Here is an 11,282-nt window from a genome sequence, read left to right on the forward strand (position 1 = left end):
ATACAGGTGCTTGCAGTAGACGACAGTAAAGTAGTCACTTGAGAGGGATGTCAGAAGTTCATGTGGTGTTTTCCAAGAATTTTCTATTTAGTGGGCAGGAAAAAGTTACAGTTTATATTAAAGGGGTAGGAAGGGATCAAGGGCACAGTAGGAAAAGCAATCAGCAAAGCGTGTAAATAAAAGCACCCTCCTAAACACTCATGTTTTATTGTCACCCTGCTGTTTGTTGGTTTTCCTGTAGGCCCATTTCCAAATGTCAGCAGAAGGTATAAGAGTGTGGGTGTTTGGAATATAAGCTGCTCTATTTTACATCCTGTTGTTAGGATGTAGTGCTATTGCATTTCAATGTGGAAGCCATGTTTTTTTGAACACATCTGCTGAAAAGCTAGAATAATACTACTTTATAACTAATATCTTCACTTTAAACAGCCAGGGGATTTAGTCCTCAGATACCCTTTTCATTTTAAAATCTCCTAAGTATATCGCTATTCACAAAAGTTGCATCTTTTATCTCATTTTTAAATCCAAGTATTTCACATACGTTTTTTGACACTGGCTACTGACAGCAGTCTTCATATGGCTACAGATCAGCTTCAGTCATTGCACGTTTCAGGTGGTCCCAGCATATCTTACAACTTCCGACATCTGTTGTTTAGTTGCTGAGGAACCACTAACATGTACAGAGCATCACTGTGAGGTTGCTCAGTCACAAACTAGTTTGGCAGTGACGATGGGAGCAGTTATCACCTCTGTGTACAAAGCTGGATGCAGTGGTTCTTGCACCTTCTTTCCCCAACCCTTTGAATTCCCCCTACGTGACAAGTTACATAGCCATTTGGCAAGTAGATCAGGGGATTGACCTGGATGAAAGTAATTTTACACCAAATAGTTAGTTTTTCCTGTGGAGTAATTTTATGACATAATATGAGACCAGGATGCCAGGAATAATAATGGAGAAAGAAGCCCTAAGGTCAGTATTGCTGTCAAAAACTCTGTATTGCCAAACCATGAGGTTACCTTCTGCGCTTCCCACTCAGAGTCCTGATATACCAAGCAGAAAACAAAATTGGACTATCACCGTGCTGAAAACTAGGAATGTGAGCATGTAATTTCTCACCACAGAGGAATGGATCCAAAACATGCTCAGGATTTGAACAATTTAGGTCTTTAAATACTTGCTATTTTCATCCTTGTTTCTGTCGCTCTCATTTGCATCCCAGCTCGGACTATTCTGGCACTTCAATTTCAGTCAAAAGCCCTTCAACACACACTTTCCATAATGGTAAGACTTAGATTTAAATGTGTATCATAAACTGACCCAGTTTGGTTTAAAACTGCATAGTCACATGTGTCAGCATAGGCTACCATTTTAAGTAGTGCATCCCTTAATTATTGTGAGGGGTAACTTTCTGATTTATCAACTTGAAATACCCCATCAATAACCTCAACTCTAATAGGATAGTGAGGGTGACTGGGGAAAGGGGAATCGGATTCAAGAAAGACCTCACTTGGTGAAAGCCCCAAAGGGCAAAGCAACTTGCTTTGCCATCTGGGTTCATGGCAGATTTACATTGCTCCAGTGTACAGCACTGGTCTGCAGCTCACGAGCAAAGTTATATTTCTAGCCACTCTATCTGACTTGAAAAGTAGTACATAACCTATGTTTGTGGCTAGCAAAGAGCCAACAGTGCTTCAAGGAAAAAGACCCAAATGAAAGCACATCCAGTAACACAGAGCAATTAAAACTTCAATTTATTCTGTATCAATCTAATTAGCTTTAGAATGAAAGAGTGGGAAATAAATGACAGTAGCACAGCTAACTGAAGGACACAATGGTTCACTTACCTTTTCTGCCTCAGTCCCCGTTTCTAGCTGCTGCTTCTGTTTAATGCAGATCTGCCCCACTTTAGCCAGGAGCTCATGCGGGTGAATGAAGACTCGCGAGCTCAATAGGAAAGTGAAGATGTAAGTCCTCTGTGGAAGCAGAGAGGGGGGGAAAAAAAAAACCCAAAATAAGAAGTTGAATAACTTTAGCAAAAAGAATCGTCTTCCTAGGAAAAACTATTCCATAAACCACAAATGTAACTTTCCTTGATTTAAACTTTGTATAATTTTTCCTTTCTCCAGAGATGTGGTGATCTTTTTCTAGTTCTGTTAAAAGGAAACGCTGTAGGCTTCAAGGCTGTTAACTGTGGTGTTTTCAGATTCCCCAATTATTTCCCTTTAACATGTCAAACTTAATATGCCTAACTAGTCATCGCTCACCAAAAAGACAAATGAAGCATGCCCAACGTAGGGTGTTATTCTTCTTGAACACCACTATTTCTGCTGCTTTGCTTCTTTAAGAGTGATTGTTTTTCACAGAGCTGCAAAAAACTGCTTCATGTGTATTCCAAACCACAGCTGTAATCTCTTCATGTGTGGGTTTTTTCGTTCCTTTTTCCCATAATCACTGACACAAGCTTTAGCTTAAATTGTGGCCATATGACAATAATTTAGTTTTAAACTTGACTTTACTTATTTGAGTCTGTTGAGTAAGAACTCTGCTAAAAAATGCAAACTATTCTTTCTCATTAGAAATAGCCTCTCCATCTGTATTTTAGAAGCTGTAATGCATTGTAATCAGCCATACTCTGGACAGTTCAGTTGAAGCGAGAATGCTTTCATGCCCTAGTCTGCCTTCAGTGTTTGAAATTTGCCTTCTGTATTCAAATGTAATCACCTCAGTAATGACAGCAGCATCTCATAAGCACTTCCTTTTTCCCTTTAGGCTTATGACAAAATCTGGAGTCATGAAATTGTCGGGGATCTTGCTGACCATGGATTTCAATTAACCTTTGTTATGTTTGCAGTGTGTACTGTTACTTTGTACCATGTTTTTAGAAATGTGATTTGATAGGCCACAGCCAGGTGTGCAAATAAATAGTCAATGTGCCCATATACTACCTTGGACTAGGCAAGTAAATTGAGACATCTAAAACTTTAAGACCAGTTGTCTAAAATATGGTATCTCTGTTATTAGCTACGAATTCTGCTGCTTGCAGTCTCTAAAACACACTTGTAGTTAAACAATAATGGTATCTTTAGGACTCCAAAAAGGTTATGGGGTTTATCTCTCTAATCACAATAAAATGTGCTATAAATGAAAAATGTTTCCACTCCTTTAGTGCTCAGTGTGCCCTATGATACAGATTTAGCACCACAACCCTCCAAATAGCAGAAGGGGAAAAAGGAATGTTTTTTTAATAGAATAAATAAAATTAACTAAAAGTCACAGAGTTCTTGGAGTGAGTGAACAGTTTAAGAGATTAAGCACTTATCTGTTAAACATCCATCTCTGTCCTGAGCTTGTGGAGGAAGCTAATGAAAGAACAGAGTGGAGTGTGGTATAGCAGGGAAATTTTAAAGCTCTTTCTGATCTGAAGATGTTATTAGCACCAGCCTTCATGTTTTAAATTTGGAACAGCATTAATTTTGTACGATCAAAACTGGAGTTAATCCATAGTCTTTGACTTGTCTGTTGTTTATGGATAGAGGAAGAGAGGAGGAGAAGGGTTAACTGGATGGACAGTTTGAGTTAGGTACTCCATAAGTGTTTCCACTGATGCCTATAGAAGATGGACAGCTGGGGCCACCTAACAATAGGGCTCCTGGTGACTTCAAGCAGGTGGCCAGGGCAGTGACAGGACACTGACAGCATAACCTCCCTTCTTGATGGCAGGGTTGCAAACACCCCATACAAATGTTGTTGGGAAAAATTAAGAAACTGGGCTTGTGTTTGGTATGTTGTTTATGTCTCTCCCTAGAATTTCAGAGTTTATATTTACATTTACAATGACAAAAAAGTTGAAGTTGTTAATTTTAAAAAGACATTAAATGTAGCTTCTATGCCTGCAATTGGAAACAGTTGATGACATTGTGTCAGCTTTGAAACAGCTCTATAAAAATCTATAGTACTGTATGCGGTATGTTATAGGCACTAAAATTAGGCTGAAGAGCTAACCTGAATTCACAAAAGGGGACTTGGTTGTGTTATGGGGCAGCATATCAGATCTTTTATTCCTAGGTATGTGAAAACAAGCCCTAAATTGGTGCACTTCCCATTCAGAATGAAAGCATGAGAGAGGCTATGAGACTTTTGGGGGTGGTTGGGGCTGGAGTTATTTTTCTTTGTGCTTTAAACCATGTCTGGCTACCCTCTGTTATTTTTTGTAGCCAGCTTCTCTGTTGGCTTCTATCAGTGTTGTCCCTGAGCTTAAAACTGTGAGTCTGGATTATCTGGGAAAGGAATTTAGCTGTTGGGTGTGTCAGCTGTCACTGGGCTGTGTGAAGATTTTTGTTCAGGATACATGAAGCAGCCCTCACTTCTGCCCAATTTTTGCATTTGAGAGAGATGGGGAACTAAAAAAAAATAAATGTATGGAGTTTGATACTTTTATCCCTTCCCCACATTCTTGTTCTGGGAGTTTAGAAGCCTGTCTGAAAGATGCCTGTACGTCTAAGTAGTGGGGAACCACAACTTAAACTACACTGTCCTGCCAGTGACCTTCGCTCTGATAAGCTGGAACACATTCTTCTAAGGAAAGATATAATTTTGCTTCTCGTACTAATTCTAGTGTTGGTCTCCTTGGTGGAAGTTTGTGTGATGTGGGACAGTGTTTATCCAGAGCGACTCTGAGAAAGGCCCACTCGGAGTATCATTTCCCTATTGTTATACTGCAAGAAAAGTGTGACCCAGATGACCTTTGGTTTCTTTGATAATGTTCTATATGATGTTCAAAAAAATGCCAAACTAGCAAGATACAGGAAAATACGGGGCCATAATAATGCATACCTTCCATTCTAGGCTTGCTGATGTCTCTCTGTAACCAATCATATCTGTACTGGACACATGCAATGCTTTTACAGACAACATTGGACTACTAGGCTTTAGAAACAAATTATTATTACTTCTGGAACCCATCTGTGCTATTTTTGTAATATTTTTAAAGTCACTTAACTGGAATTAGGTACAGTATTTTAGAAAACAAAATTGTTCCATTATGAACAATCAAGATATGCTGCTTTATAGAATATTGGTATCTAATTGTGGGGGTTTTTGATGCTTCTATTGCTTGTGCTGGCATAAACAAGGAGTAACTGCAATTAAGAACCAGATTAAAAATGATAGGTCTGACAGCAGTATTGACTCCCATCTCCTTGCCTCTCTGCTAATTGCCACTCCCTATCCAATAAAGAAAATTCAGTCTGAACTCAGCCATATGTTTCAGTTTAGCGGTAGGTCTCGGGGGTTGGGATCACAGTTGTTTGGGATAGGAAATATTACCTACTAATGTCATATGCCTTATCTAGATCAAGGATTTCTGTGATTTGTTGCACCTGTACTACTACATCCATATAGGCTAAATGTTATAAGACTACAAAAACCTACACTGTTTCATAAGCAGTCCCCTAATCATGAAAAAGATGGTTTGGAGAAGGGAATCTAGCAATGAATCTAGCTGTCTGACTGATTAAAAAAATGCTCCCAGAAGCTATGAGATTTGAAAGTTAAGCTCCATTTATCCTACAAAAGTGGCAAGTATTTGGGAGGAGAGGCAAAAAAATTAAAAATTCTTTTTGTGCTTCGAACAACGTAAGCTGACACAAAAAGGTCCTGTGCTTTACAATAGAGTAAGAAGCCAGATTCCTTTAGTGCCTAAAGTTGTTGCTAAGAGATGAGCTGAATTATATTTAAAAAAAAAAAAAAAGACAGAGCGCGAGCACACAAGACTAAAGAAGGAATTGTTACTCTCTGACCCAAGAATGCACTGATGTCTTCTCTAGGAGAGGGGGGAAAAAAAAGGAAAAAATATTTTCTTTGTGCACTCACTGCTCATTCTGGAACTTCTTGTTTGTGAAATATTTTCTTGAAACATTTTCTTGCTTGGGCACAAGGGTTGCAGACTGGTACATTCCATTCCTAACCTCCCGAACTCCTCTGTCTCATGAGTATACATTTTTCTATGTGCTGAACAAGTCCCTGTACACAAACAAGCCTCAAAAGAGCAATACACAAATGTAGGCCCTTATCTTTCCCATCCTCCCTTGCCTGCCTCGTGTTCTGCCAACATGGCAAATACATTTTTGTTTGGCCTCTGTAACCAGTACAGAAAGATACTCTGTGTTTGCTTTCTCCCCCACCACCCCCCTCCTTTTTTTTTTTCTTTTTTTTTTTTTTTCCTGTCTGGGTTACTGTGATCTTTAGCTTATGTCCACATAGGCAGGAATGCCTTCTAAGCGTTGTGCTTAGATGTACTCATTCAAAAATGTGGATTGAGTACTGCAACTCACAGCTATGTTGCTCTGAAAGGAAGGTAATCTCTGCTAACATTACCAATAGCTTCTCTCGGTGTGAATGAATTGGTGATGCCTTTCTCAACTGAGCCCTGAGACTGAGAGGTGTTTATACCTTTCCCGTCAACACACAGTATGGGTTGCTCTTCTGACAGGCTACCAGTGTAAATGGCTATCACTCTAACCCTCTGTGGCAACTTGCCTAAAAATGAGTGTGAAATTTATAAGCATGTAACTGAACTGAAATAGAAACCTTGGATTTGAAGATGACTCAAGTACAGCTCCTCCTTTACGTTGTTCAAAGCTTATTTATTTACTCATTTTATAATTAATCCTTTCAGCTAAATGGGGTGATCTGATTTAACTGAAAGAATGTGTCCTGCTGTAGAGGAGTTGAATTTGATTTAATGCTGTTTTCTGTGGCTCTCTCCTCGGAGTTCCTTGATTGCTTCTGCTGTATCTCTCTCAGCTGTCAGCTTGCTGTCTATTTAAACTGCAGCCTCCCAGGGTGGGGTCCATGACTGCTGGGTTTGCAATGCTGCCTTGCACAGGGTACAGGATAGCGCCATGGAAACTAGCAGCCTTCCAAAACAAGCTGTAGACCCCTTAAGTAATGTTCACGTTATGGAACCATTTTCAGAGTAGCTGGGTTATAACTAGCTCTTATGTGACAAGTTACCATAAGGGATGTGCATTAGCAGTTACTTAAAAAACTTAGCTATAGCACAGAAATCCAATGGGCAAGTAACTATATTGTAGTACCGCACAAAAGACAAGGAACTGACTCCTTGGAAGGCTGAACTGCAGCAGCCTAAAGCTATTCCACTGGTATACTGTACCAGCTCTACCTGCTGCCGCCTTCTGCATCTGTGGTAGAACATAAATTTAGGGGCAGGGAGCAGAGATTTAATGTCTAACCATCATCATACCTCTTTGTTTTAGAAAGGACTTGGTACCAAGTCATTACCTCTCAAAGGTAGTGCAATTATCCATTAGCCATATTAAAATGCAAGGTTTAGGAGTACTTTTGAACTGGAATATTAAAACATTCTGGTTTTGCTTTTTTCAAATCTTCTATTTGTGATTGCTGGCAATTCTGCTGCTTATATCCCCTGAACTCTCAGATGGGCAGTCCCCTTTTTGCGCATGGCGATTGTGAAGATGGGTGCTTGGAAGGACTTTATCATGACTGACGTGAAACTGTAGTTAAAAGTTCTACATTAATTAGACTGAGAAACACACAAGAAGATACGTAGTTAAAAGTTCTTAATTAGACTGAGAAACACACAAGAAGATATAACATGGTCCCCTACCGTAAGCGTTAAGCTCAACATACGAGTTAATAGCGATTGCAATTTCCCACCCCCTTGTTAGTCTTTACAAAGAGCTGGGATGCTTCTGCCACAGCTGCCACTTTTTCAGAGCTCAAATGGAATATATGCTATATAGCCTCTCTGATCTTTGGCAATTTGTTTAAATAACATCTTTCATTAATGGGTACTAGGAGTCATTTTAAGTGACAAAATGTTCTCTTAATAACATCCTAGGTTCAGAATCTTACTGAGTGCCCTGGAGTTATAAATAGTATTTACTTCAAGGGACTGCACTGAGGATGTTTAATCACTTGCACAATCATTTTCAAGCTCAGGAACATACATTATTACAGTGCTGGCCAGTTAAAATGTCTTGAGAAAGAGAGCATTTTAATTAAAATCTATTTTTGCTACTTTTTTCCAATGACCTAACTAGGAGACTGAGAAAATTAAGAAAAAAAAAAAATACTACAGCCGTTTTTAGGTCTCCTGCTGGTTTTAGGTTTTCTGCCCTAGGTAGGAGCTGGTTAGTTGTTAATCTTGGCTGCATTAGAGCTAAAGCAGATTAGAAGGATTGAAAATTCTGTGGCTAATACTGCTTTTAATTGGTTCTTAAGGCACCCATTTGGGTTCAACATGGCTTCATCTTTCTAACAAGTGCTCTCATTTAAAAATGGAAAGGACAGTATTCCCATTGAACAATTTCTTTAGTGAATGAGTATTACAAGTAAAATAAATGCATCTTTAGCCTACATCTTGAATCAAATGGAGGTAGAATTTCTTGAAGAAGCATCAATCCAGATACTAGTGCAGGAAAACCATGGGGAAAAAGAAAACCAACCCCCTCAGTGCCTACTTACATCTGGATAATAGTCCATGGTGGGTACCAGGCGCTCTATCAAGGCCTCCAGTGATCCAGAAACAAGGTTCCCATCCTGATAAACAGGGTCCACACATCTCTCTCCCATATCTGGTTGCACTTGTCCACTACAACTGGAACCAAGCATGCTGGAAAATATTGGCGTCTGGGGCATAGTTTCCTGCAGAAGCAGAAAAGAAAAAAAATAGAGAGAGGGTTAAGCTTTCTTTCAGGATGTCTTGTGTGTGGGTTTTATAGAGGCATACATTAAACACAATTACATATTTGACTGAAAGCAGCCTGGGCATTGGAGCTAAATTCTGAATCCAAGCACTCAAACATCTGTAAGCTGGCTTTGGGGTTTGAAACGCACTTTAAACTATATCACTAGGGCTGTAGCTGCAGAAGCTGTAAGAATTTTCTTCACTGTACTTAATTTCTCCTTTCTCTGCAGTTTTGCCCTGGCTCTTTATGCATAATACTATACAGCGATGAAAATGTAAAATGCTTTCTGAATTTCAAAGATACTGAAGCAACACCTTACCGAGCAAACAAAAATACTGTGCCTTAATGTCACTCTTTTTACTCTTTCTGAAGTCAGGTATTTGGCCAAAATACTTGACTTGTGATGATAAATCCTTCACCGTTTCTGTAGTGAGATGTAACCCAGATCTCAACAGAAATGCATCTTCTCCAAGTAGGTTCCACTGGAAACAGTGGAGGACATACTGTCTGAACAAAACTGCCTATTTTTTTGGGTACATGAAACCATGAACTGGGTGGAACTGAATTTTGTAGCATATACTGTTATATACAACTCTAATAACAGTCTCTTTGGAGATTTTTTGCTTAGGAAACAAACCTGCTGTCGCAACACACAAACCACAGGAAGGTTTGGGGTTTCCACCTCCCTCCCCTTGGCCACAAGCTGTATCAGTATGGCGTAGTCACCATCTGAGAGTAAACTGTAGGGGGGGTTTGTTGTTTGTTTGAAACTGGCTACTGCTTAAATATATGCAAAAGGCTAAACAAAACATCCTGCTACTGTATGTAAAGGTTGAAAATACTGTTGAGCATCAGTATCAAAACAGTTCCCCCTGGCTGCTGAAATAGTTAAGACTGTTCAGAAGGTCAAGTGAAAAGAAGGCAGCGTTAACTCTTTAGCTGCTGTCTTGTCCTCTATGAAACAAACACGATAATGTCACACTGAGAAACACTTAGGTAGATGAAAGGGATTAGGCCATTACCAGTACCTTGAAACTGACAGCTGTTTCTAACTGCACTCGTGTCATAAGAACATAAGTCCTCTCTTAGCAATTTTTCAAAAGCTAGTTTAAAAACTGAAAACCTTAAATCATATAAGGAGGGGGGTAATTCATTTTTTTTAGGTAGCACTTGAAAAAATTGCACAGCAAAACTGTACTTTGTGTCTTGCATTAAAAGAATACATTCTTCCTCTCAAACTCTTTGAAGTGATCATTTATGTTTACAACCTGAGATGCAAAATATTTTGTCTGTTTTTAAGCTCAGATGAATGCTAGGTGCGTTCATAAGGAAAAAATACCAGTATTAACTACTTATTCATCAAGGTGATAGATTTACTTGTATATTAGGCTGATCAGTAGAACTGTTTTGTGCCTTTAAACAGGAGACCTTTGCATATTCATACATAATACAGGTATAAGGGAAGTGTAATTCCCTGTAATCTAAAATATAGCAGCTGTTTTAATAGCAACTAGGGAGACTACTTTGAGTGGAGCTCAGTTGCAGAAGTTCAGGACATAGAGTCAAATAAAACAGAAAGTGCAGGATTTAATGGCTTATCAAAAGAAATGAAAAATGGCTATTCTGCACAAACAGGCATTAAGGTTGGTTGGTATTTCACAGATTTATCTGTTAGGCCTAAGCTTTGCAGTGCTCGAAAACCTGACAAATCACTGGCGCATCTGATGAAGCAGCCAGCTTTGCTATGCGTACTATGTAACTCGCCAGTCTATGCTTTTTTTTCCCTTTTAAGGTCCATAGGAATAGAGCTAAAAGCTCCTTCTCAGGCTGGGCAGGCTCCGGTGGGCGCTTCAGGCTGATAATATGAAGTTGCGCAGGGTTTTAAGGGGAGTTAACCGCCACTGAGAAGACGCTTTTGGGAGAAAGGGATCCCGTTTTTGCCATCAAGTATTTGAAACTCGTTTAAGCCGCCGTTCATTGTTGCATCAGTTCTGTTTTTAAAGACCCTCTAACGACCCCCGCCGGGCTGCCAAGGAGCCCCAGGCCCTCCCGGGGGCACTGGCCGCTGCTCGCCCCCCTCCCTTCCCAAGGGAGCCGGCTCCAGCCTCCTCGGAACGGCCGAGGGGGGCAGGCAGCCCCCCCCGCGGGGGCCCTCAATACCTCTGCCAACCGCCACAACGCGCTCGCCCCTCTCACCCACGCGTTTCTCGCAAACTCCAGGGGTACTCCCCACACAGACACAAGCCCCCCTGGCTCCTCGGGGGCGGGCGACGGCGGGGAGCGCCTCAGCCGGCACCTGCTGCCCTCCCGCCGGCGGCGGCTAGCCGGCACCGGGCAGCCCCCGGTCCGCAGCACCCCCAACACTGCGGTGGGGAGGGGGGGGATTCCGAGGCAAAACCACCCGTCCCTTCGACCGTGGCGGGGTTTGCCGCCACCCCCGTAACACCGAGCCGCCACCCCGGGGGTTAACCCCACCGCGCTGCCTCCCCCCCACCCCCTCCCCGCCCGGTGCCCATGCGTGTCGGCTGAGGGTCGCGGCGGCAGCCCCC

General features: G+C 41.1%; 1 protein-coding gene across 4 annotated transcripts in view; it reads right to left on the reverse strand.

The window, feature by feature from the left end:
* The window catches only part of RASGEF1A (RasGEF domain family member 1A), a 174,201-nt gene that overhangs the window by 15,352 nt on the left and 147,567 nt on the right, over nt 1-11,282 (reverse strand). For all 4 annotated transcript variants that reach the window (XM_014940554.1, XM_014940552.1, XM_014940553.1 and 1 more), the window contains 2 exons: nt 8,510-8,689; nt 1,846-1,974 (listed from right to left, as the gene is read on the reverse strand). In XM_014940554.1, the coding sequence (XP_014796040.1) occupies nt 1,846-1,974; nt 8,510-8,683 (303 nt within the window). In that variant the 5' untranslated portion in view covers nt 8,684-8,689. The remainder of the gene's footprint in view (nt 1-1,845; nt 1,975-8,509; nt 8,690-11,282) is intronic.

The sequence above is a fragment of the Calidris pugnax genome, unplaced genomic scaffold (assembly GCF_001431845.1).
Source record: "Calidris pugnax isolate Ruff unplaced genomic scaffold, ASM143184v1 scaffold39, whole genome shotgun sequence".
NCBI lineage: Eukaryota > Metazoa > Chordata > Aves > Charadriiformes > Scolopacidae > Calidris > Calidris pugnax.